The 24,637-nt window shown below is 38.2% G+C and overlaps 1 protein-coding gene across 4 annotated transcripts; it reads right to left on the reverse strand.

The window, feature by feature from the left end:
- Positions 1–12,640: 12,640 nt before the first annotated feature.
- On the reverse strand, positions 12,641–20,712 carry LOC149244926 (sugar transporter ERD6-like 6). Of its 4 annotated transcripts, none has more exons than XM_089457614.1 (19): positions 20,543–20,712; positions 20,215–20,411; positions 17,214–17,276; positions 17,016–17,105; positions 16,792–16,851; positions 16,555–16,620; positions 16,379–16,444; positions 16,152–16,227; positions 15,999–16,063; positions 15,781–15,873; positions 15,342–15,422; positions 15,098–15,182; positions 14,497–14,543; positions 14,317–14,379; positions 14,141–14,200; positions 13,878–13,940; positions 13,727–13,786; positions 13,480–13,594; positions 12,641–12,853 (listed from the first exon to the last, which is right to left on the reverse strand). In XM_089457614.1, the coding sequence occupies exons 2-19, from the start codon at positions 20,395–20,397 to the stop codon at positions 12,735–12,737; spliced, it is 1,455 nt and encodes a 484-aa protein (XP_089313740.1). In that variant the 5' UTR covers positions 20,398–20,411; positions 20,543–20,712; the 3' UTR covers positions 12,641–12,734. The 4 variants fall into 4 exon arrangements, with proteins under 4 accessions (XP_089313740.1, XP_089313739.1, XP_089313742.1 ...); XM_089457613.1 differs by having other exon boundaries at positions 20,539–20,712; XM_089457616.1 differs by lacking the exon at positions 20,543–20,712 and having other exon boundaries at positions 17,214–17,290; positions 20,215–20,352.
- Between the last annotated feature and the right edge of the window lie 3,925 nt (positions 20,713–24,637).

Below are 24,637 nucleotides of genomic sequence, written 5' to 3' on the forward strand. Positions count from 1 at the left end.
GAACAAATCAGCCATTAAATAGCCCAGATAAAGGGAGCGCTGCAAAAATCATTATTGAAGGAACCCAATCTCCTCAGACATCAGATATTCTCATTATCCCAGATAAAGGAAGTGCTATTAAAACTATCCCTGTCAAAGCCATTTCCTCTCAACCTAGGAATACCCTCCTAGATATCCCAGAAGGTTATTGGCATATATTCGATCCTATGGCTTAGAACCAACCAAACACTCAAACCTCTACATTACAATACCCTATAGTGGATTCTGCAGCAAATGCGCCCATGAAAGCTATCCCTCTTCAACATATCCCTACATTTCATGGTCTCACATCAGAAGATCCAGATGCATTTTTATTCGAATTTGATGTGTTGTGCAGGGGATATGATTACACCACCGATCACCAGAAATTGAAATTATTTCCCTCTACATTAAAAGGGGCTGCTTTAAGATGGTTTATGGGATTAGGTGGTGGGGTCATAAACAATTGGGATCAAATGAAAGAATCTTTCTTAAAAAAATATCAGGATTATTGTAGGTCTAGAGAATTAAAGGACGAAATATTCCAAATGACAACCAAACCGAATGAAACATTAGAGGAGTATGTGGAACGTTTCAGTACAATCTACAAAGATCTCCTTATGCATCACTACCTTTACCTGATAATGTGTTAAAAACTGCATTGATAAGGGGCATGAAGGAACAATGGATTGAAACATTAAACATCATGGGAAAAGGGGATATTTATCAAGAGAATTTTACTGACATCATTGATTTATGTATCAGGAGTTCGAGAGGCAGCACAAGAGTAAAACCGGCAGAACATGATCGGTTTGTAAGGGATAACAAAATATCAACAGAAGGAGTAACACGTGTAGAAATTGGAAATTTATTGGAAAATTTTAAAACTGATATTCTGGGGACACTAACTACACAACTTGATATTATGCAGGCTAAACAGAAGCAGATGGAGGCAGAACAGAATTTGGCGATCTTCTGTCCCCGATGCAGGCAAATGCATAGTCACAAGGAATGTCCACTAGATATAGTCCAAACATGCGCCATCTGTACAAAAGATCACCTTACGGAGAGCTGCCCCTCACTTCCTGGATTGAAAGCAGTATATAAGGAAGCGGAAGAAGAACCAGAACCGGTGTACTTGATCAACCAGCGCCGCCAGTGGCAGTCGAGACAATCTGGTATGTTTCCAGACCCAACTTCTTCTTTTCAGCCTCCACAGTATAATGCTCAACAATATAGTATGTGGCAAAGTCAGTCCCAACCCCCATTTTCAAACTGGTCACCACAGTCGTTTCCTTCTTCAAACCCGTGGCTGAATCAGGCAAACCAATCTGGTTGGCCGAATTTCCCTTACACTCCACCATATTGGCAAAATAGCCCATATCCTCCACAATGGACTCCCCCTACTTCAAAAAGTTCAGCCTGGCAGACAAACTGGCAGAGACCGATGCACCAGCCAGTAGGAACTATTCCGCTCCCTCAACCTACTCTGTCGGCCTTACAACAAAATCCCTAGTCTAATCTAAGACCGCAACTCCCAGCCCAACCCAACCCCAATCCAAATAACAGACCGGTCCAATCTCTCCAAATCATAGAATCACCAGAAATAGGACCCGACCTGAGGGAGTGTAATGATCTTCAGTTACGATCTGGACATATTATTGAAACTGAGGGAGATAAAATAGTTCATATTGAAGATCAGTTACCAAGAGAACATCTGTTGCAACAAGAGGATGTGAATAAGCAGCAGATTCATAATCAAGCAACCACATCCTCTCCTCTGTTCCCAGAACGATTAGTCATACCTCGACCTTTACAGTATCCTGACTTCGACATTCTGGGAGAATTACAAAATCTGTACATAAAAATTCCATTCCTCCAAGCCATTCAAGACATTCCTATATACGCAAAAACTATCAAAGAATTGTGCATAAAGAAACCAAGGAGGAATATAACAAATAATCCAAGAGTCCAAGTAGTCGGCACTTTATCTGATTTACTATCAGGGAAAGAAACACCCATTAAATATGAAGACCAAGGAAATCCAATTGTAACTGTTCAAATTTATAGTCAGACCCTGTCTAATGCCTTAGTTGATCTAGGAGCTGCAATTAATATTTTAACAACCACTACTTGCCAAAAGCTCGGCATTACATCTGTAGAACCCACTTCTACTTTGTTAGAATTGGCTGATCGATCTGTGGTTAGACCAGAGGGTACTCTACATGATGTCATGGTCTCCGTAGATTCCTTGGAATATCCAACCGATTTCCTGATAATTAATCCAAAAACCCGGCTTGATGGACATCCGCTAATTCTAGGTAGACCTTGGCTTGCCACTGCCGATGCTTACATTGGCTGTCAGCAAGGAAATATGACCATAACCAAAGGACCCAATATCAAGAATTTAGTTCTATATCCTCCAGCGTAGCCAAGTGTCACAATAATTAAAACTAACAAGCACCCTATATCATACCTTACTGACAACATTAGATCTCCATTAACTATACAAGAGGCACTTGATTTTAAAGATCAAACAGAAGATGATGCCATTAATAACTTCATTAGTCAAACTGAATCCGGATCCTACACACAGTGTCACATGATAGAAGTAGCATTTGATAATGAATTAGAAGAAGATCCTCTGAAAGAGTCATTCTTGCACATATGTTTGAACTAATGTTTTCCTGTCATTTTTGCTGTTCCTTTTTTTTCAAAAGAACAATGTTTCGATTTTTGCCGTTCCTTTTCCAAAAGGATGGCATTTGTGTGTTTCTGTTGTTCGTTTCCTAAAGGAACAGCATTCTCGATTTTCTACTGTTCCTTTTCAAAAGGAACAACATTCTCGATTTGCTGTTCCTTTTCAAAAGGAACAACATTCTTGATTTTCTGTTGTTCCTTTTCAAAAAGAACAACATTCTTGATTTTCTGCTGTTCCTTTTTCAAAAGGAACGGCATTTGCTTGTTCTGCTGTTCCTTTTTTAAAAGAACAGCATTTCGATTTTTGTTGTTCCTTTTTCAAAAGGAACGGCACTGCTGTGTGTTTGCTGTCCCTTTTCCAAAGGAACAGCATATTTTGTATTTTTGTTGTTCCTTTTCCAAAGGAACGACATTTTTGCGTCTTTTGTTGTTCCTTTTTCAAAGGAACAACATTTTTGGTGGCTGTTGTTCCTTTTTCAAAATGAACGGCATTTCGAGTGTTTTGTTGTCCTTTTCCAAGAGAATAGCATTTTTTTTAATTTTTGTTGTTCCTTTTTCAAAGAAACGGCATTGGTGTGTTCTGTTGTTCCTTTTTCAAAAGGAACGGCATTCGCACTTTTGATATCTATTCTCCTTTGTTGTTCCTCTTTCCAAAAGGAACACCACTAGCATACTTTTTCTCTCCTTGTGAAACAGCTCATTCCTTTGGCTGATCTAAATTGAGGATGTTTCTTGCTCCTGTTCTTTCAAAGTCTTTAAGATACAGCTATGCACTTATGCAATGAACACAAAATCACAACATACTGAAATCCACAAATTATAAATCGTTATCTTTATAAGGCTCTGTATTGTTAAGAGGACAAAAGGAAGGACACACTTATTCATCATCTTTTGTTGTCATTGTCTTATTAATTTTGCTTTGATTGGTTATCTTTATCATGACAATCCCTTTAATCCTCTTTTATTATTGTTTAGGAATAAGAGCAAGGGGTTTATATCTTCCTATTGAGATGATAAGACTTCTTCAACCATTCCTACACTTAAGGAGTGTTGAACCACCCTTTGTGTATAAATAGGAAAAGTACTTTATGAAAAAGAAAAAAATAAACATGAATTATAAGTTGTCAAATGCAGAATAGGGAGTCTCATCAAGAGCCAGCCTACCATGATCATGAGGATGGAAGTGAAGTGGCATTCCCACTATGGCCACCACACCAGGGATATGGTCCAAAAGGTATCTCAGATAAACAAACCTTGGAACAGTTGGTCTCATCACGAGCCGGCCTGCCCACTTTTCGCTCCTTCCTCGTGAATGGCATTATGGCTAACTGGTTACCAGGCCAGCATAATGGCCTACACTTTGACATTACACTCCTTAATATACACATAAAGGATCATGGTTCCAGGGGTGAAATAAACAACTCTGCCAAGGTTATGGACACCTGTCGGCAGCAGAGCACTGTTAATGGTATTGAAGTCACATTGGTTACACCAATAGGTAAGATACTAATACTCTTTTGTTTCTTATATCCTAGGAACTAATCATATATTATTTCCCGACTTATATATTGCATGAAAATTTATTACCACCAATCATGGCAAAGTAAGTGACAATGACCACTTGAGATTTGGCAAGTATGACAGACGTCCTATCCCCCCAGCCTCGCATCATATCACAGCAGCCTCTTACGTAATACGCGATCCAACTTTACGCCTCGATTTCGGTAATTTGTTGTTTTTCTAAACATGGCATATTTTCATACGTTGTTCCTTTATGACTCTGTTGCAGATCGGGTGCTGCTCCTTTATTTGATGGCTGGGACAGCCTATCACATTGTGGGGGGGGAGGTTAACCTCATTATTCCCTGGATTATGTGTCAGCTCACTATTTGGGAAAGGTTGTGTACTAGGGTATGGCACAGCTTAACGGCACGCTGTTTCTATTTTTGTTACACAAGTTGTTGTTCATAAGCCATTTCTGTTGCATATTCTGTTTTTTTTTCAAAATTTCGCGACTATTACCCTCTCTGTGTTTCAAACAGCACAAACAGTTGTTGTTCCATTGAGAATCCACAGTGAAACCATGGGAGGAAGGGCGATTCGAAGGGAACCACAGGTGTTGACAGTCTCCGCTGCTGCCCGGGAGATCCTGGAAAGAGCAAGGTGGCTGACTTATCTCAACCGCTTGCAGGAGTCTAACGAAACAGTGGCGATTGAATTCCTGTAGAATCTGTAGGAGGATTACTCCATAGTAAGGGGGAGACAGATAGCAGTCACCGATGATATAATCGCAGAAGTCTCGGGACTACCAACCACCGGACCTGTATGGACACTAAAAAAGGAAAGACTACAGAATATTATAGAAATCTTCCAGGACGAAGGCCAGAGCTTGACGATTAAAGGGAAGGGAGTTCTGCCAGCAGCGCTAGGAGAGCCCTGGGCAGAATTAACAAGAACTGTGCAAAGCTACATCACGTGCGAGGGTATAAAAGACGTGGTAAGACCACGACATCTTAAACTCTTAGCTGTTTTAAAGCAGAAATGCTCTATAAATCTACCTGCACTTTTGAACTCGTTACTTCATGACGTTGCACGAAGCTTAAAAAAGGCACAGCATGTAGAGTCAGTTGTTAGTCACCATGGGTTAATTCGATTAATTGACGTTGCACGAAGCTTAAAAAAGGCACATCATGTAGAGTCAGTTGTCAGTCACCATGGGTTAATTCGATTAATTGTTAGTCAGCTAATTGCAATAATTGAGGTAAGGGTGACAACACCATCACCAAAACGTAAGCATACTACCAGCAAACCATAACGTCCGGAAAAACGCAAAGAATTAGTAAAACAAAAACATGTCACTAGTACATCTGAACGTCGAGAAACACGCCAGGAATCGGCAAAGCGTAAGCATGCCACCGGTACACCCGAACAGCCAGAGAAACGCAGAAAATTAGTCCAGTTAGCTCAGATACGAGGAAGGCTGGAAAAGCTTCAGGAAAGCACCAGCCAACCAGTAGAAATTGAGGACGAGCAATCCTCACGGCCAGAAGTAGAAGTAGAGCAAGCTGAAGGAGAAGAGAAAGAAGAGGCCGAGCAATCTGAAGAGGAGGCCGAGCAATCCGAAGAAGAAAATGAGGAAGAAGCTGAGAATTCTGAAACAGAAGCTGAGCATTCTGAGGCAGAAGCTAAACAATCCAAGCAGGAGGAGGAAATGGGACAGCAGGAAGGTATCCCACCACAGGACCCAGTGGGAGAAGATGAATTGGCCGCAGTTTTGGCCAATATGGGTGAGTATGGCCAACCTTCCAGTCCAACAGACCTCCACGACAAACCCCAAGAGGAAAATGCATTTGAAAAACCACATGCAAAAGAGGCAGAAGAAGGAAATCTGCCTGTTCATGATGAAGAAGAGATAAGAGATACTGAACAGGAACAATCCATTCCTAAGGCACCAGAAGAAATTCCGGAGGAAGTAGGGGCAGAAAAAGAAGTTGCCCAAGAATTGACAGAACCAGCTAAGGTTCCTACCCCAGAACAGCCAGAGCAGAACAATGAAGAAACGCCCCAAGAGGAAGATCCAGGGACTAGTCACAGCGCAAACCACAGCAGACAGCCTACTGTTCCTTCTAACGGAACTTTGGAAATTAAAGAATTGCGAAAGGAACAACAAAGATTATTGAGCATAATAGCCCAGCTCCACCAGCAGATCAACATCCTGAAAGCAAGGCAGAGGGTAAGAAAGACCGCAGGGAAGAAAAAGGTGACCACTCCAATAAAACTCCGCAAGGCAAAAAGGCAGAGGACCAAAAATCGCCCTGCTATTCAAAACCCTGTTGAAAATCCAGTTGCTGTTCCAAATGATGCTGAAAAACAGACTGTTGTTCCATTTGAAAAGGAACAGCAGCAAACTGATATTCATGTTAAAATAGAAATAGATGATATGATGACTTGTGACAAGGAAATCCAAACGGAGGCACCACCCTCAGGGGTGATAAGGGTTCGGAACTCAAAGCAATGCAATAAGAAAGTTTAGGTAAAACTCCCGGCCTCCACTGCTGCATGGAGAAGAGATCCAAAGACAATAACCTTGCGCAAGGGGTTGAAACAGGCTCAGCAAGAAGCAGAAAAGCTTAGAGAGCAAACGGTCCCTCACGAGAAGTATGAAGAACTACAGCAGCAACTTAGGAAAGTCAATCAATCTGAAAGCCAGGCCTTTGAAGGTTGGCGGAAGGAACAAGAAAAAGTTGCAAAGGTAACTCGTAGGCTAGATATTGTTATCAAGCAGATGGATACCTTGTGTTCTTTATACAATGACGTTTTAGCATGTAGGGCCCCTGCCAAAAATTATGCCCTGTTTTTACTGGAATGGTATTTACAATTAAAAATAAAAGCTGTTAAAGCAGGTGCCCCCATACAAATTAACACTGTCAATGACTTTATAGACTGCTGTAAACACTACGGGGTGAAGGTCCAGACATTGTTGTGCGAATTCTATTTGCATAACCTTGTACTAAATCAGGAGACTGAGCTGAACCCTAGCCCTTTTGTTGGAGACATCCAATTGCAAGCATTCATCTCATTCGGGGTTAATCAGATTAAATGGCTCAAAGCCTATAATACTTTCCAGAGGTAGGAAAATGGCCTAGATTTGTGGGTAAGGGCTGAGCCTAGGAACCCAGTGCAGTTGTGGAAAGCACATAGAAACCTCATGAGGACTCCGGGTGTCATTGAAACATTAGGACCCATGCATGAGGCACTCATTCGACAAGGTTTAGAATATTTTCTTGCTATCAAAGACCTTGCCATTGATGCAACCAAATTTCGGTACCAAATCTCTAATCCGAATATCCAGCTCAGGGAACCGTTTAAGTATGAGAATTTTGAATTAGCTGCCAACCGTTTGAACCTCTATGGCGAAAGCATTTTGAGAGCAAGGTCATCCTGGTTAGGGTATAGATTCCACAGTCCAATTATTTGGCACCCTGCACCTGGATACCAAGCCCTGTATGAGATGCCTGAGGATCAAACAGACCAGTTCTTTGACTACCGAGTTACTCATCACGGTTGTAGGCCTCCGCATGAGATTCCTTCTCCAACCTATTCTCTCACTACCTTGCATGTCAACTACAACGTTTTCATGAGGGCATGAAACAAGGGAAGCAGGGGGGTCTGTGGAGTACTAAAAAGGTATGTTTTTGATGATCATTTCAGTGGCTTTTCAGTAGAACTTGTAAACCTTTTTGCATCATGAACTTGGAAAACAATAAAGAATTATAACAAAACATGTGAGATTAATATGCAAGACTTAACCGCTAATAATTGTCATTCTCTCGTGCAGGAAAGGGTGAAAACGAGGAGTTGTTGTTCCAAAGAAAAAGACAAGGACAAGGTAACTGTTGTCCCTTTGACGGGAGACCGAGTGCAAACAAGGCTAAGTAGATCAAAGCAAATCGGCCCTGAAAAGGAGGAGAAGACACCAGCTCGGCGCAGGAGAAAAGAGATGATTAAGGATTAACAGTTTGGCGAATCCCTCAGGATCAAAGATCCTGAGGGATCGCTGCTTTATCTATCTTGTTACTTAGACATCTCCGCCGTCACCCTTATATAAAGGGACAACACTGTTAGCTTTGGGGGATTATGCTTTTATGTAATTTCTGTTAAAGATCAAAACTTTGATCATCGAGTCTCGATAAGAACTGGTTCATTGTACTTTTGTTTCATACGTTAATACAAACTTGGTGATTATTTTATCTCTGCGTCTGGATTAACCTAATGCGTTGTACCCTTGGAGGCTAAGGGCCCGGCCCCGGAGGACACTTGCTTCGGTATTACTACGATTTGATTTCTGCGTGATTTTCTTATCGTTGTTATTTGGTAATCTGATATGCTTTATAAGTTTACATCACATGCTCTGTTAATATTAATTCATTAAGATTTTTACAGACAGAACTATTGTATTGACTCTGCATTATATTACTGATCCTTTCAGAGTTGATTGAATAATATTAGTCTTGACCGAATATTGTTACTATTTTGTTACAGAGCTTTTGTGTTGTACATTCATGTTATAGAATTCATCTGAAAGTTGTGTTCTTTACGATTGTTGGATTCAAAAGTAATGCTATTCTATTTTGAAACGCAGTCATATTCCTGTTAATTAAGATTGATGCTAGATCAGATTACTATTCAAGCATGTTGTGTGCGTATATGATTTCCAAGCGTTGTTCCATAACTTATCAGTAATTAGTGTTGTTCTATTAGTGTGCGCTGTTTGATTTGCCTTAAGAGTGAAATATTGTTGTTTGATTACGACGAGTGCATTTGAGTTAGTAGATTAAGTTTGATTACTACTCGTGAGACTTAGTTGTTTAATTGCCGTTCCATTTCAGAATTGCTGTTCCATTTTAGAATTGTTGTTCCATTCCAGATTTGTTGTTCGATTTCTTATTTGTTGTTCCACTTTTCTATCTGTCGTTCCATTTACTAGCATTTTTTGTTTTGGTGTGAGAGACGATCTAAGGCTGTAGTGAGCCTCGACATTTACTGTCTAGCTCCCAGACCTGTGGTCCATGCTCTAATTTCCTTTCCATCAGTTTCCAAAGGGATGGGTTATCGCTGCCGAACCCTTGACTGATAAGTTGCCTAGTTTTCTGAGTGTGTGATTTATTCCTTTGAAGTAACTTAGTTATAGACAAGCATCTGTTTACTCTTGTATTTTTGAACGTTGTACTACTAGCATTACTCTGAAAAATGATAGCCTCAGACTGAGACACTCTTTGAAATAACAAAACGCTCCCGGATTGACATATTAATGTGAGGTAATTAGAGGTGAAAAAGACCCTTTTTATAGCTCTACAATGATAACTCCTTGTATTTAAGGTGAATTTCCTATGCTATTCCTTCCCTTGGATTCAATCTTACCAGAATTCTTGCTAGTCCCTTGTCCCTTGATTCCACAAATGACATGTCTGCTTCTAGAAACTGACCTAGAGTATTTCCGATGCAGCTAAACACCGTCTCTGTCTAGAAAGTTGGGGGTAATCCCAGAAGACGTACCCAGACCGGAATCTCCGCCACCTGCTCTCTTTGGGCATCAAACAGGGGGTTCCATCTTTTAAACAATATTAGCGCCCTGCCAAAACACCAATTTTGTTTCAAAACCCATTCCAAGGTTTCTCCTTTGCTAAATTTTATCATGAACCAACCCCTAGCTAGAGTGGACACTTCAAACTGTTGGTCTGGCGCTTCCTTCCATACTTTGGAAGTCCATTCAGAGATGTAATTTGCTGAGTATTTTTCCCCTTATCTCTCCCAACCAAAGTTACCTATGTTGCTTCCATTGCTTTGTCAATCTGAATATCAACTCCAAACACCAAGTTCGGGCTTACCTCCTTTTTCTTTATCAGCTTACCTTTCTTCCTCTTCGCTCCTGTATTCCCGTTCCTCCCCCCTTCCCCTGCTTCTGGTCTAGTCTCACTCTCATTGATTCCTTCTGCAAAGAGCAGTGCTATCCGCCTCTCTGCTATACAACTTCTCTGGTTTAAAACTCCGACTTCCGAGGGTTGTCCCTCCACTCCCACAAGGAAGGAAGGCTCCCTCACTTCCTGTCTTAAGGAAAATTGGTTAAGCGCTTCACGCCCCGCCGAGATAAGCAGAGAAATTTCTCCTCTAATCTGTTCTTTGAAGTCTCTCGACCCCTCCAATGATTCTTCTAGGAAACCTCTAAAGCCCTGTGTATGTGCTTCTTCTGAAACCTCCTCCGAATTAGGATTTCTTTTTGAGTATAGGGTCTATCTAATCCTCTGGTTCAGCGGACTCCTGCATGCAACCCTACTATCCAACATTTTCCCCTTTATCGCTTCCTTTTGCCCCAAATCTTCTACCAAAACCGACTTCAAATCCTCATTTCCCCTCAACCCGCAACTGATAACAATGTGTTCTAACCCTCTCGTAAAAAAACTAGGCATATTAGCGACTCTAGGGATTAAATCACTTACTTGGTTTCTCGCCGCTACCTCCGCTGCACAGTCTGCCGAGAAAAACACTTGTTCTTGCCTCAACTCTGGTTTCTTGATAGTCCCCTAGGCCTCCTCCTTTGAACCACATAGGCTATCCTCTAGAAACCCTAAACAACTTTCCTAACTCCATCCCACCATCGAGCCTCTTCCCTTTGCCACTGGAGACCCAGTTGGACGAATATACTTCTCGATGCTCTGCTCAGTGACATCCAAACCTCATACCGATAGGATGTCCTTAGGCTCAGGAACCAAATTGACAAAATCCCGTTGGTTGACCATGATACCCGTCCCTATCTACTGGAAGAAGCCTCCACAATTTAGAATTGTTGTTCCCACCTTCGCCGAGCGTGTGCAAGCAAGGGCATAAGACAAACACAGTAACACCCCATACCGACAGGATGTCCTCAGGCTCGGGAACCAAATCGACAAAATCCCATTGGTTGACCATGATACCCATCCCTATCCGCTGGAAGAAGCCTCCACAGTTTACAATTGTTGATCCCACCTTCGCCGAGCGCGTGCAAGCAAGGGCATAAGACAAACACAGTAACAGTAAACCTTTTTTCTCAGCTCGAGGTTGCCCTAAACCTCAGTTTTCGCCGGCCTCTTTCCCGATGTCCTCGGCCCTGGTGCCAAGTACAAGCCAGCTGTTTGTCGCTGTCTACTGCCTAGCGCCATGCGTGCTGCCCTCCCTGCTGCACGTACTCATGACCTCTGCCATTAACCTGCAAAGATTTTCCTCTTATCGCCATCAGAACCCTCTATGACCGTGTCTCCCCCAATTCTCGATTCCAACGAGCTCAGGCAGGGCTTTTACTACCATTGTCGATGTATGCATACTCTTAAGCCTAAATTTAAACCTGTTCCCTAATAGAACCAACATTCGTTATACTTCTCCGTCTTTTATTTAAGAGAGGACGTATCACAATTATAAACTATAATAAATCGATCGTAGTACTTATAATAAGCCTTGAATTTAGTAGAAACTGTCTAGGTTTTCCCCGGCATAATGCAAAATATGGTAGGTAATAAAATATATGTAAAAGCAAATAAAACCAAGTGATGCCAAAGTGATGAATAAATTTCAAATTTAAAATCCCTTGTTCCAACATAGAATACACATTTTTTTCTCAAATTATGTCATTGGATAACAGGTTTTTCTCAAATTATGTCATTGAATAACATCATCAATCATCACTTAAAATTATTCCAAATTTGAAATTCTTAAAGATGAATAAATTTCAAATTTAAAAGCCCTTGTTCCAACATAGAATACACATATTTTTTTGTCAAATTATGTCATTGAATAACATCATCAATCATCACTTAAAATTATTCCAAATTTGAAATTCTTAAGAAGTTGATTTCACAAGCTTTTTTCAAATTATGTCATTGGATAACAACCTTTTCTCAAATTCTTTCATTGAATAACATCATCAATAGTCAGATAAAATTATTCCAAAATTGAAATTCTTAAGTTGATTAGAATATCATGAACCAGTGCGTGAAGCCAAATTAAAAGGGTGGGTGGACACCAAACAATGATGGCATCATACTGTTACAACGCATTTAACAACCAATTCATGAATTACAATGAGCTGAAACTCATTTTTATATGTAAAGGAGCTCATGAATTACAATAACGTGGAGCTCATTTTCTCTTACTTACTGAGAAAAAGAATACAAAATGAATCTCTGCACTTACTATATTGATACATGTAATTCCTATATCGCAACGATCCACAGCGCGCATAGATTTTGCCCGCTGACCATTTTGGAACAAATAACATGCCAGCGAGCAGAGAATAAATAATTTCCTCCCCAATAACAATATTTGTGTCTTGGCACTTGTTTATGTGCAAGTTCATGGAAAAAATGGCGTGATAGAGCATTACAGATACTAATAACATCCCCCGTCTTTCTGTTAAGAAGCTTTCAAAATTGCTTCATTGTAGTAATCTGCTCAGTCATCACTAAAATATGACAACTATAACCAGGTCAACTTCGTTGAAATGAGAACTGGATTTCCTCGAGAGTTCGCCCTTTAGTTTCAGGAACCCATACCGCAACAAATACGAATGTAAAAGCAGCAACAAGAGCATAAATCCAAAAAGTCCCTGCAACAAAATACATACACCCGATCTTCTAGTTTAGTTTGTTTAGTTTGGTTTCAGGAAACAAATACAAATGTAAAAGCAGCAACAAGAGCATAAATCCAAAAAGTCCCTGCAACAAAATACATACACCAGACCTTATAGTTTAGTTTGGTTTCAGGAAAAAATTTGGAGATATTTCTGTATTCAAGCTTCTGTGATCCATTAATTCAATGAATTAAGCAAAGTCTTTGGGTAGAAATCACATAAGAGAAATTCTTATGTGATTTCTACCAAAAGACTTTGCTTAATTTGGAGATATTCTTTATAAATGGTTACTTTTGATAAATCCTCACAAAAAAATATCTAGACGTATAGAAATTAATCATAATATTAACAAAAGTTTTGAGTAAAACATCAATAATCTCTATCATAATATAGCATTCATAATTTTCTCAAATATTGGCTTTAAACACCTATTTCCCATTCATAAAAGAAGGAAGATTAGCTAACCATTTATACTCATTACATTTGATTCATATTTGTTTCTAATCCAACCAACTTCCTGAAATAATTACACGAGATAGATAAAACCAAAAGTCTGCAATAGATCTTAACAATGAAAGCAGCTTTGAAAGCAATCAATTTACCTGCAGAGCTCCATTCTAGAAGTAAATTAATTGTCATGGTCACTACAAAAGAAGTCAACCAGTTTGTCAAAGTTGCAATACTACCACCAACGCCCTTTACATTAACAGGAAGGATCTGCAGTGAAGGAGCCAAAGAATTAGCTGCAAGTCGTAATAGAAATTCCTAGTGCTGAGAGAGTTTCGTAACACACCACAACCTGATATTTGTGCATACACATTTAGCTTGAACTTACAGAGGAAAAATTACCTCTGACATTATAATCCATGGAATAGCTCCTATACCAAGAGAGAAGGAAATTATGTAAACCTGCAATAAACCAAGGCCTTCAGCTCTGAAGGAATTTGGACAAAGGAAATATGCCACTGGTTGCTAACATAAAACTAATTTTGACTCTTACCAAAACACCAGTTAAGGCCAAAACACTGTAGCCTGTTTCATCAGAAGCTCCTGACACATGAGTCTGAAAGGTACATTGATACAATAGAAGTCATATTAAGCTTCCAATTCCCAATGTTACTTTCACATGGTTCAGAACGATTAAATTTCAGTCTTAAGCTTCCTTCTCCTCTTTGATCTCAATATTCAAAACACGCCTTTAAATTTGTCTCCCCTGAACAAAACTCAAGGACTAGTGCATGACAAATAACTGGGACATATTACCTCCAAGAAGAATGCAAGACCGACAAGAAAAAGGCATACAGCCATTCCCCCAGATGAGATCTGTTGAAGTTAAACCATCTCACTGTAAGTTTCTCCAAATGAATTCATGTTACTCATACACAAAATTTCTTGGTGGCCATAAAAGTACACATCCTTTGCAGCAGCAGGCAACTTACCATGAGGAGGAGACGTCTTCCAGCTTTGTCCATCAACCATGCAGTGAAAGCAGTCATGACAACCTGTATAACAGCCATCAGGATAGAACCTAAAGGATTATCATTAAAAACTTTGATGAGAAACAGAAAAATTAATATTTGAAACCATACAAGCAACAAATTACTAAACAAGTCAAACACCTGAATAGCACCGAGTCCTAGAGTTGCAACTTTGCTTGATGAAACTCCTGTGAGATAGACAAATGTTGAAATCAATACCCATTGTAAGAGGATATTTATGTTACATATTTCTTGTGTATAAATACAGACATCACAAAGCTACAGTCCCTACTATTATCAAGACCATCATTTTGAAAAATTCATCTCAACTTCCATACATTGGCAACGACAATTTAAAGGTACTATATCTATGTGCAGAAATCTCAACTAATCTGTTATCTTAAATTTCAGATCACTGAAATTTGCTAAGATTATTAAGAAAATTTCGAATTTTGGTATCATTATATGTTTTATGAAAAAAATTGGTTACTCCAATATATTAACTTTATATTCTATAGATTGGAGCACATCTTCTGTTTGCATTGGCAACCCCTTTAGAATTTTTTTAATTTTTTTTAGTTATATCCAACTTGCAAATATTAGGCCCTAAAATATTCCCTGATAATCGGACTAGAAAAGGTAAAATAAGGGTCATCTAACTGATTGGTCTATAAAAGGTTATAGGGGCATTCATCTAACTGATTGGTCAATAAAGCTCATACAGGTATCAGTGAGCACTCACCAGCAGACTTGAAAATGTATGTGCTATAGAACATAATTCCATTAATTCCACTCAACTGCTGCAATAGAAGCAAACCAATGCCAATCTGCAGAAATTATTGTCTGAAATGGTCAAAAGCAATCCCAAATTGTCGATTCACATTGTTCATAGTAATAGACTATCAAGGTACTTATGTAGTTAAACAAAGAAAAAAGCATGTAGCATGCTTTGCTTTTATACTACCAGGGGGGAACCCAAAACTTACAGTCAAAGGGAGTGCATATCTTTTCTGAAGAAGGTCAGAGGCTTTGACACCTCTTTGCTTATAGTTTGTCTTCACTGCAATCTGTATTGAAGCATTATTTTTTTTAGTTGCAACATAGCCCCCTTATAGAGATGAATTGCCAATCCCCTATTGCAATGTAAGCTTGATATTCAGTGGTAAGTTTAAAAGAGGTATGACAAACTAAAGGTATAAAACTGAAAGGCTTCTATAGGATTGCACTGAAAAGACAATTGTAAAATTTTTATTAGTAATATTAAAGATTGACCAAGGGCACAAAAACCCAGAAAAGTTGCTGACCAGACGAAACAAATGGCCATGGCATTAGAATATTCCCAAATGAGCATTAATACAGAATCAGATTATTATTACAAGAAAGAAACAAAAGGATGTCAAAGCTTAAGAACCAAAGGCTCTCTACCTTAATTTCAGATTCTTCAACTGAAACATCAGCATCGGGGCCACGCAGAGCACGTAATGAAGATTCAAAATCTGATTCCTTGCCTATTTTAGCCTGCTCCCAGCATGAAAATATGTTAGATAAGAATTTCCTTCTACAGAACATGGCACATGATATCTCTCTAAACTTATATACTTCAAACCATTTATTAAGAGAATTTAGGCTTTCCAAAAGTTCACCAGCCATCTTGGAGATTCTGGGATGAAGAAGAGACCAATAATCAACAGAGCACAGGGTACTACTCCTGCATCACCACCCAAGAACAGTTTAATATTTATAAAATGAGACTATAACTTCTATACAGTTCTAAAACCCTCTAACTGATTACATACCTAAAATTGCGAGAAGTCTCCATGAAACAAACAACCCAAATAGATATGCCAGCATGATACCAACAGTAACTGAAAGCTGTGCCAAAAGACGAATACTTTGGTCAGTTACAATTAAGGTTTCTTTAGGGCTGTACAAGCCACTTTCAACCATGCTTTCATACAGCTCCTTTGAAAATCATGATGAACTTATATTTCCAAGGTGAAACAGCTAAGAATAAGAACTTCACCTGATTCAGAGTTCCAAGAGAACCCCGTAAGTGCTTTGGAGCTATCTCAGCTATATATACCGGTACCTGAAATGACCAAATGTGAAGATCATTAGATTCTCGACGGTGTCACTCTAGTAGCCACCTTATGAAAGGTTTTGGTGATGGAAGGGCACACGGGAAATTGGTGGACTCACTGTGAATGATATGACTCCCACCCCAAAGCCTGTCAACATTCTACCTGCATATAAGAATGAAGCATTCTGCAACGAGGCAAAAGTGGCAAGATTAAATCAGAATAATTCATGTTTTCATATCAGACCCTTACAGAGACAAAATTTGCAGATTAAACACACAAATACACATTTTGATGTTCATCATTTCCCAATCGAAGAGTTTCCACACAAACTTTCATCTGGGATAGCACAACTTGCCTTTGCAAAAGCAATGATGAGCCACCCTGCAATATTTGGCATTGCTGCAACCACTAGTGCCTGTGTATAACATGAAAAACCAAGCTTGATCAAGAGGCTTATGTTCATAAAATAAAAACATGCTGAATCATAATATGCAATAGCTTGTCATCATTTGTAAGAGAAGCATAACTTTGCCCACAAACCACATATGATATCACCATGAGATCCTACATAACACTCACCCCTTTCCGACCAATATAATCGGCAATCTGCCCACTGACTATTGCTCCAACCATCGCACCAACGTTGGATAGTGAACCAAATAGAGAGAACTGATAATTAGTCAAGATCAGAACAGGTTAACAGTCAATATGCCGACTAGATACCAGGTACCCCAATTGAAGAATAAGTCCAGTTTACACTATGATCGAAAATTAAACCTGAGAGACTGACAGGCTGAGACTGCTTGTGATGGCATCCTGAGTAGGTGATGAATATCCATTCTGGAGCAACGCAACTGTTATAAGTAAATAAGTCTGTCACTATAGCTATAACTTATAAGAACTAATATTAGCCCTCAAAAGATCTAATCCAATAGCAATTGGCCTTTCTGAAATCTGTAAGTGCAAAGGGGTTTCTTCAGAAAATGTGACAACATTGTAACTAGAACATCAAATTGTGCACCAAAATGTATCTTAGATGACCATAAGAGACCCGCATAAAATGTAACTAAGTACTCAGGAAACCAGATAAGAAGGCAATAAGCCCATCACAAAATACCGAGTAGAGGTGACAAAGGTGTAAGCACGCCATTTAAAAGAGAGAATTTTCAAAACAATTTTTAGAAGAGAATTTCGAATAAAATGTACAAACACAAAGACATATATTAGAGGAGAATTTTGAATTCTGAAGACTTTGCCATTTGCCCTTCTAGACTAATCAGAACATGGACACGGCTAAGATGGGTATTAGTTCCAAGAAAACCCAATAGCACTGCGGTTGGCCGATTTCAAGTATTTAAAGACAGAGAGATACCTGGGTTAGTTTTTAAAGGTCCAACATATCCTAACCATTGGCACTGGTAGGAGTATTCCCAAGTCATCCACTTGAAGCATTCAAATACTTCTTAGAAGATAGAATTGTAAGCAGCCCATCTAAGGATTCATGTATATTTTTAAAGTTTGAATACTATCAACTGTGTACTCCACTCAAACTATGAATCATGAATTTTATTTTTTTTGTAAGCTTGCTGGGAAAGCTTGCTGGGACTACATCTTCATCCTGTCCAATACATCATCATCCCGATCGGGATGAGGAATTGAACCGGTGACTTCACATCAATGAGTGACTTAACAGACTTCACATCAATGAGTGACTTAACAGAGCACCCTATCACCATCTATCCAAAATCCCGTGGACATGAACCATGAAAATTTGGCTAAATATTGTGAAAGTTATTAAATTTCCCAAGTTTCTATGCAATTTATGGAAAAGGCACTATAACAATTCTATGTCGAAGAATAAGTTAAGCCTTCATGGAAGGGCAATTCTTTCTGTATGTTCGAAAATATTGGCGAGATATTGGCAATTCTTTCTGTAAAATAAATATTAGCCATTGGTGTAGTTGGGGAAGTAGTAGTCAAAACTAGACCAGTCGCTATCAAATAAAATGTCCCAGATCCTGCTCTTCTTCTTATAATCCTGATATAACATGAAGTAAAAGCAACTATTATGAGAGTGCCCCGTCCAAGCGACATGATTATACTTCCTGGTGCCTATTCTGGTGTTGTATGGTTCAAGTGACACGCTATATGTAACTACACTTTTGACCAGGGTAAGATAATAAATACCAACATCAGAGAGAAAAATACCAACTCTAGAGGAAAAGTTTTTGTTATTGATCCATCCATTTCAAACTGACATGTGCCTGGAAGGGTATTCAGAAATTTCGGATCGTTGCAATTAGCCCACATATAAAGTGAGTATTTGCAGGACTAGGCAATGCAGCTAGCCATCTAAATTAAACAAACGCTACCAAATCGTCATGATTCATTAATGTTGGAAATTTGGGTTTAGACCACTTAGAGGCATAAAAAACTCAATAGGTAACTGCTGACTGAGCATAGGAATTATAAGATAAATTCTGAGCAGATCCATAACCACTTTTCCCCTCTCGTCCCCTGCCACGGACACACACATGCCCCTGTGGCCTAGGGGCTGCTCTCTCAGGTCTTTTACCACTCACACCTGCCCTTTTCAAGTGCCTTTCTTACGTCCTTTTGGGAAAGGTGATTTGAAGCGTGCGCTGTCTTTGGCCCTTTGCCCCTTTTCAAGTCGTTTGGTCAGATATTATGGGAAAGATGATTACCCTGGCTCTGCAAAATCACAAATGGATACACTGTGATAATAGAAGATCGTTAAGATACAGTCCTGGCGTTCCAGTGTGTAGTAAGATTTACATTTGAAACCTGAGCCTTGCCAACTTAAAATCAAGACACTCACAATTAACCCACTCTGGAACCGGAAAATCCTTGTTACATATTACTATGGATCTTTAACAAAAATACTAAACCCGACTCCTGGGCAAGATACCCTGTAACATTAGTTTTTCAATCCGGTGGCTTGTTATTAGTTTTTCGTTCCAGTTGCTTCTTAATACGAACTCTTGAATGGGTGCCAAGAACATTGTAGAATGATGCCACATATACATGGGAATCTTATTAATGCAGAAACTTTTCAGATTGAAAAGACCCCAATATCATTGAACCATATTCAAGGCAGTGATTAGCCCATGTGGGCTCAGAAACTTTAGATTAAGAAGACCCCAACATCACTGAACCATATTTAACGCAATAACTAGCCCGTCTGGCATAGAAACTCGTCAAAATGAGAAGGCCCCAACATCATTGAACCATATTTAGTCCATTTGGACATTAGAAACTAGTCAGAATGATAAGACCCCATTTAATGCAGTAATTAGAGCATTTGGGCACAGAAACTCTTAAAGATGAAAAGACCCGACATCATTTAACCGTATTTAACGCACTAATGAACCCATTTGGACCTAGAAACTCTTAAAAATGAGAAGACTCCAACATCATTGAACTAATATATAATGTTGTAATCAGTCCATTTGGAAATAGAAACTCTTCAAGTCTTCATCCTGAGAAAACCCAAACATCCTTAAACCATATTGAATGCAGTGATTAGCCCATTTGGGTATTGAAACTCTGGAGAATGAAAAGGCCCCAATATCCTTGAATCATATTTAATGCAGTGATTAGTAATTTAGTCCATTTGGGTATAGAAACTCTGGAGAATGAAAAGAGCCCAACATCACTAAACCATACCGAAGCAACCACATTCTAAGATAACTTGTTAAACAACGCAATATCATTCACTACATCATACCATGAAAGCAGGCTCAATTAAACAACTTACTGTGAATCCAAATTGCAGAGGTCCCATGGCTACAATCAGTGTACAGAAAACAGCAGTCGCATCACTTCCCCTAAAGAAAGCACGACTTCCACTGCTGCTGTTACCTCTCTCAGACATTGATGTCGGCAGAAATGGCTGCTTGGCACTATCCAGGCCATCCCTTAAATTCTCCCCATCCTTCATCGCCTCTACTGAATCTAGAGAAATGACAGAAATCCAAGATCAACACAGAAATAATGGATGAATTCTGCATATGAGAATTCAAATATCAAGAATGCAGATAGCTCCCACGAATAACAACGTGTCCAGGTAGGCAAGCCACACCTACACAAAATGATCTGCAAAGTTGCTGACTAGTTGGCAACTGTTGAACAACGTTGGCCGTACGTAAGAGGGGGGCAGTTTAGAGAAAACCAAAGCAGGTAGCAGACTGTTATAGGAAAAAGTAAAGCCGTGTTATGCTCTGTGTGGACATCAATTGTCCATTATACAAAGGCATAGTACATTTTTGTGTGTATATGTTAGATATGGTATATATTTCTGTGTATTCAGGTGAGCAGATTAGAGCTCTGTCGCGTTGACTGCACGTGCTCCACTATTGATTTCATGAATGATCACTGGATGCTATGTATGTATGCATGACAGTGTTGATGTGTATTAGTAGCAGGTCTAGATCAGAGTTGCCAAGCTGTGAGACGACAATGTTTTTGGTGGGAGCAGTTAGTTTAATCAGGGAGGGATCTTTCCATTTTTTTTTCCTATTATAGTATTCTGAGGAAGGTATAATTCTTATTAACAATAAAGTCATCATAAGTAGATGCTTATTATGAAATTTAATAGTGTCATGTAGCCTGTTTGAATTTGGATGCGAAATAATAACATTTATATTTTTTTATTAAATATAAATATAAATTTAGAAAAATCTTTACTATAATTGGATTTTTAATAGAATTTGAATTCAAATTTTGTTGTTATTATAAAAATATACTTAATTCAACATGTGATATGCTGTATTTGAATCTGGATAAGAGAATCACAACCTTTCTTAGAATTCAAATTTTATATGACTAACTAAAATTTTAATATATAAAAATTTATTTCATTTGAAAAAGATTATTATAAAATATAATGGGTTAATTATAGAATTAATTAATTAATTAATTTTTTATTTCTTTTAAGTATTTATCAATAAAATATTTTGATAAATTTGTATTTTCATAAATTGGTTATATCTTTATTCACAACAATGTGAAAATTTGTGAGAAATATTATTGCCAATTGTTTAAAAAATTTTACTAATTTATAATTTTATGCTAGAGAATTATAATTATGTATGGAGGTTTGGTCTTTTTTTTCCGTAGAAAAAGTCGTAATTTCTATTAGATCATAAGAAATTATGTTCTGTAGATGCCTAGGCATATGCATAATGAGGCTGGTCGCCTCCACGGATAGTAGCAAAAAACCTTTTGACTACAACCCAGTACAGGGAAAATAAAATAGTTTTTCCTCCACACAGGGAGACATGCTAGTAATTACCAAGATAAAAACAATAATAACATCTGAAGTTTATCAAAAAAAAATAGATATGATGAGTCTAAAGTATTTTCCAAGTGATAACAACAGCTGTTGTCCCATGTCTTTCTGAGATTCCAGTGGGTCAAAAAGTATAAAAAAAACCGTGTAGATAGATTTGAAGAAAATAAAACAGCCTCAAAGCTATATCCCCCAGAGAGAGTGCAGATCGACAAAAGGCATGTGGTAGTGTTGATGGAAGATTCCATCCACTTCTTCCTGTATCAGCCACTCTTCTTCTTGCCTTTGCACTACCTGTTTTGATAAGAGGTCCGCCCTTGTGTTGCGCTCCCTGTAAATGTGTTGACAAACAAAATTTTCAAATAAATCTATAACCCTGTGTGTCTCATCCAGAATGTGTCTCAAAGAAAAAGCAGAGCAGTGTGAAGTTCTATTGATCCAGTTGCAGACAAGTTTGGAATCCCCAAACAGTTGTAGCTTTGTGCATTGTTTTTCAAGAGCAAATTGGATGAGGTGTTTAGCAGTGGACAGTTCGGCATAATTATTTGTGCCCCTTCCCAAGTGCATCTGTATATGGAAGCAATGTTCGTCCCTGAGGTAGAGGAGGGCTCCTCCGCCAGAGCCATCAGCTTGGGCCAAGTCGTCGAAATAGGCCCATGGGAAAGATTTGTCAATGAGCTCAGGGTGGATGGATCTGGGGGGCTGTGAGAGGTCATCCAGGAGTAAGTCAAAATCAGCAAGGATCTGGGATCTGATATTAGGCCAGATGGGGTCTCTTTGGTCAAAAATAGCTTGGTTCCTTGCCGTCCAAATAGCCCAGCACATGAGCAGAGGTAATTTCCTGTCTCTGCCTTTGTGTTTCTCTAGCCAATTCAGCCAGGCCTCTGTAATGGTCTGTCCTTGCCATTGATTGAGGGATGGGGAGGATGAGGATATAAGGGACCATTGTTTAGTGACAATAGGGCAGGACATAAATAAATGCTTAGTGTCTTCCTCATTGCTCTTGCATAGATGACACCAGAAGGGCCCATGGAATGATCGTTTCAGCATATTTGAGCCTGTGGGAATTTTGTTGAACAGAATGGTCCACATAAGCATTCGCGTTCTAGGGGCTGCTTTGAGTTTCCATAGTACTTTCCACGAATGCTGGACATTTTCTGGCTGAGCTTGTTGCATGAGCTTTAAATAACTTTCCTTGGGAGTATATGTTCCATTTTTAGGGAGTGCCCATACAATCTCATCTTCTTCTTCAGTTATCTTGATGTGTGCTTGAGTGAGTGCTTCTGTGAATACCTCCCATTCATGCCGCCACTGTCCCGGGATGAGGAGGTCTTGTGCTATCTTCGAGGCATGTTGGAAAGGAGTGGTGTTTTCTTGGTCTTATAAACCTGGCTGTTCAATTCTGAGCAAAACTATGTATATTTAATCTGCAACAAGTCTAATTTTTTCAATTAAAAAAAATTAACCATATCAATTTTATTTAGAAATTTTTATCCAAATATATTTTTATAAATTAAATTAAATAATTCCAACTGTTCGAAGATTATTGAAATTTTCATTCGAATATATTTAAATAAATTAAATACTTCCAGCTTGGAAGATTATGAAAAGTATAAATTTTGTCCTAATGATTGAATATTTATCTCATATTAATAGATAATTGAGTAGTAAGTTAAAGTAACATGGTTTTAAAAAATTATTATAGTTTTTCTAATGTATTAATTTGAAATTGAGGAAAATGTATATGGGTCAGGTCATCCAATAATATCGTTTTCTAACTTTTAATTAAAATGTTTGTATTATATGAGTTGACCGTAAAGAATATATTTATATATGTTATTGGTGACACTGTATTCTATCTTGTTAATCACGTTTTTCTTTTTAAAGGAGTGAATAAAGTTTTGGTAGTTGAGATTGTTGGCTTACTCTTTATTATTATTGGTCTAGTTTTTATTATTGATTGATTGTATTTTAAAATTTTAAAGAGCAGTGGTTGTATTATTACCCCATGATAATTTCAATTAATTAGAATATTTATTGGTAATTTGTAAAGTTGTATTATTATCTAATGATTATTAATTTTTATTAATAGAATATTTATTCGTAATTTGTAAATGGGATTTTTTTTAATATAAATTTTAGATTTCAAATTGTTTATTTGTGTTTTTTTGGTAATTTGATTTGGGAAAGAGGTAAAGTTGCTTTGGTTAAGAGTAGTGGTTTTGGGTTCATGGTTTGTATCCTTGGATTGCATGTAATGAAGCTTTCAAAAAGTTTAGAAGATTTTATTGTAAGGTGGTTAAGATTTTTGGTCAAGTTTCCAAGGGTAAACTTGTGTTAGTGTTTTATGATTATAGTTGATTTATTTTTCTTAGAAATTTTTTGAATTCTCTCACAGTAAGTAAATTAATTAAATAAAAACATAATGTAATATTATGACTTCGAGAAACTTTTTGAAGAGTCTACAATCTTGGTTTTGAATTTGTGGTTTTGGACCCATAGTTTTCATATCACATGTTTTTGAGCTTATAGTATTTCTCTATATTATTCAATGAGAGACTATTTATATGTACTATTGGTTAGACATTAGACGTGAATGAGAAGGCAAGAATATTGGAGCTAAGCATAATCTTTAGTAGTTGAAATAATGGAGAATATTGTATTATTGGGGAGAGTTTATTTCTCAGTGGTATGAGTGTCCTAGATTAGGATTAGTTCTTATTTTCTAGGGGTCAGTTCTAATCTCCCTAAATTGATGTAAAATAATGTATTTCTGATTTTATCATTAATTGAAAATCTTATTTTCTAGGGGTCAGTTCTAATCTCCCTAAATTGATGTAAAATAATGTATTTCTGATTTTATCATTAATTGAAAAGAGCATTCTCTGCT

The sequence above is a fragment of the Pinus tabuliformis genome, chromosome 7 (genome assembly GCF_031772625.1).
Source record: "Pinus tabuliformis cultivar Carrire ecotype Pingquan chromosome 7, CPIR1, whole genome shotgun sequence".
Taxonomy (NCBI): domain Eukaryota; kingdom Viridiplantae; phylum Streptophyta; class Pinopsida; order Pinales; family Pinaceae; genus Pinus; species Pinus tabuliformis.

Bases quoted from the DNA above. Each gene is read 5' to 3' on its own strand.
- LOC149244926 (XM_089457614.1), bottom strand. From the start codon at position 20,397: ATGAAGGATGGGGAGAATTTAAGGGATGGCCTGGATAGTGCCAAGCAG. The intron at 16,621-16,791 runs GCAAGTTGTGCT...GCCTCGTTGCAG, and splicing joins TCATCATTGCTTTTGCAAAG to AATGCTTCATTCTTATATGC. The intron at 12,854-13,479 runs GTAAATTGATTG...ATTTTGTTGCAG, and splicing joins TCTAGAATGGAGCTCTGCAG to GGACTTTTTGGATTTATGCT.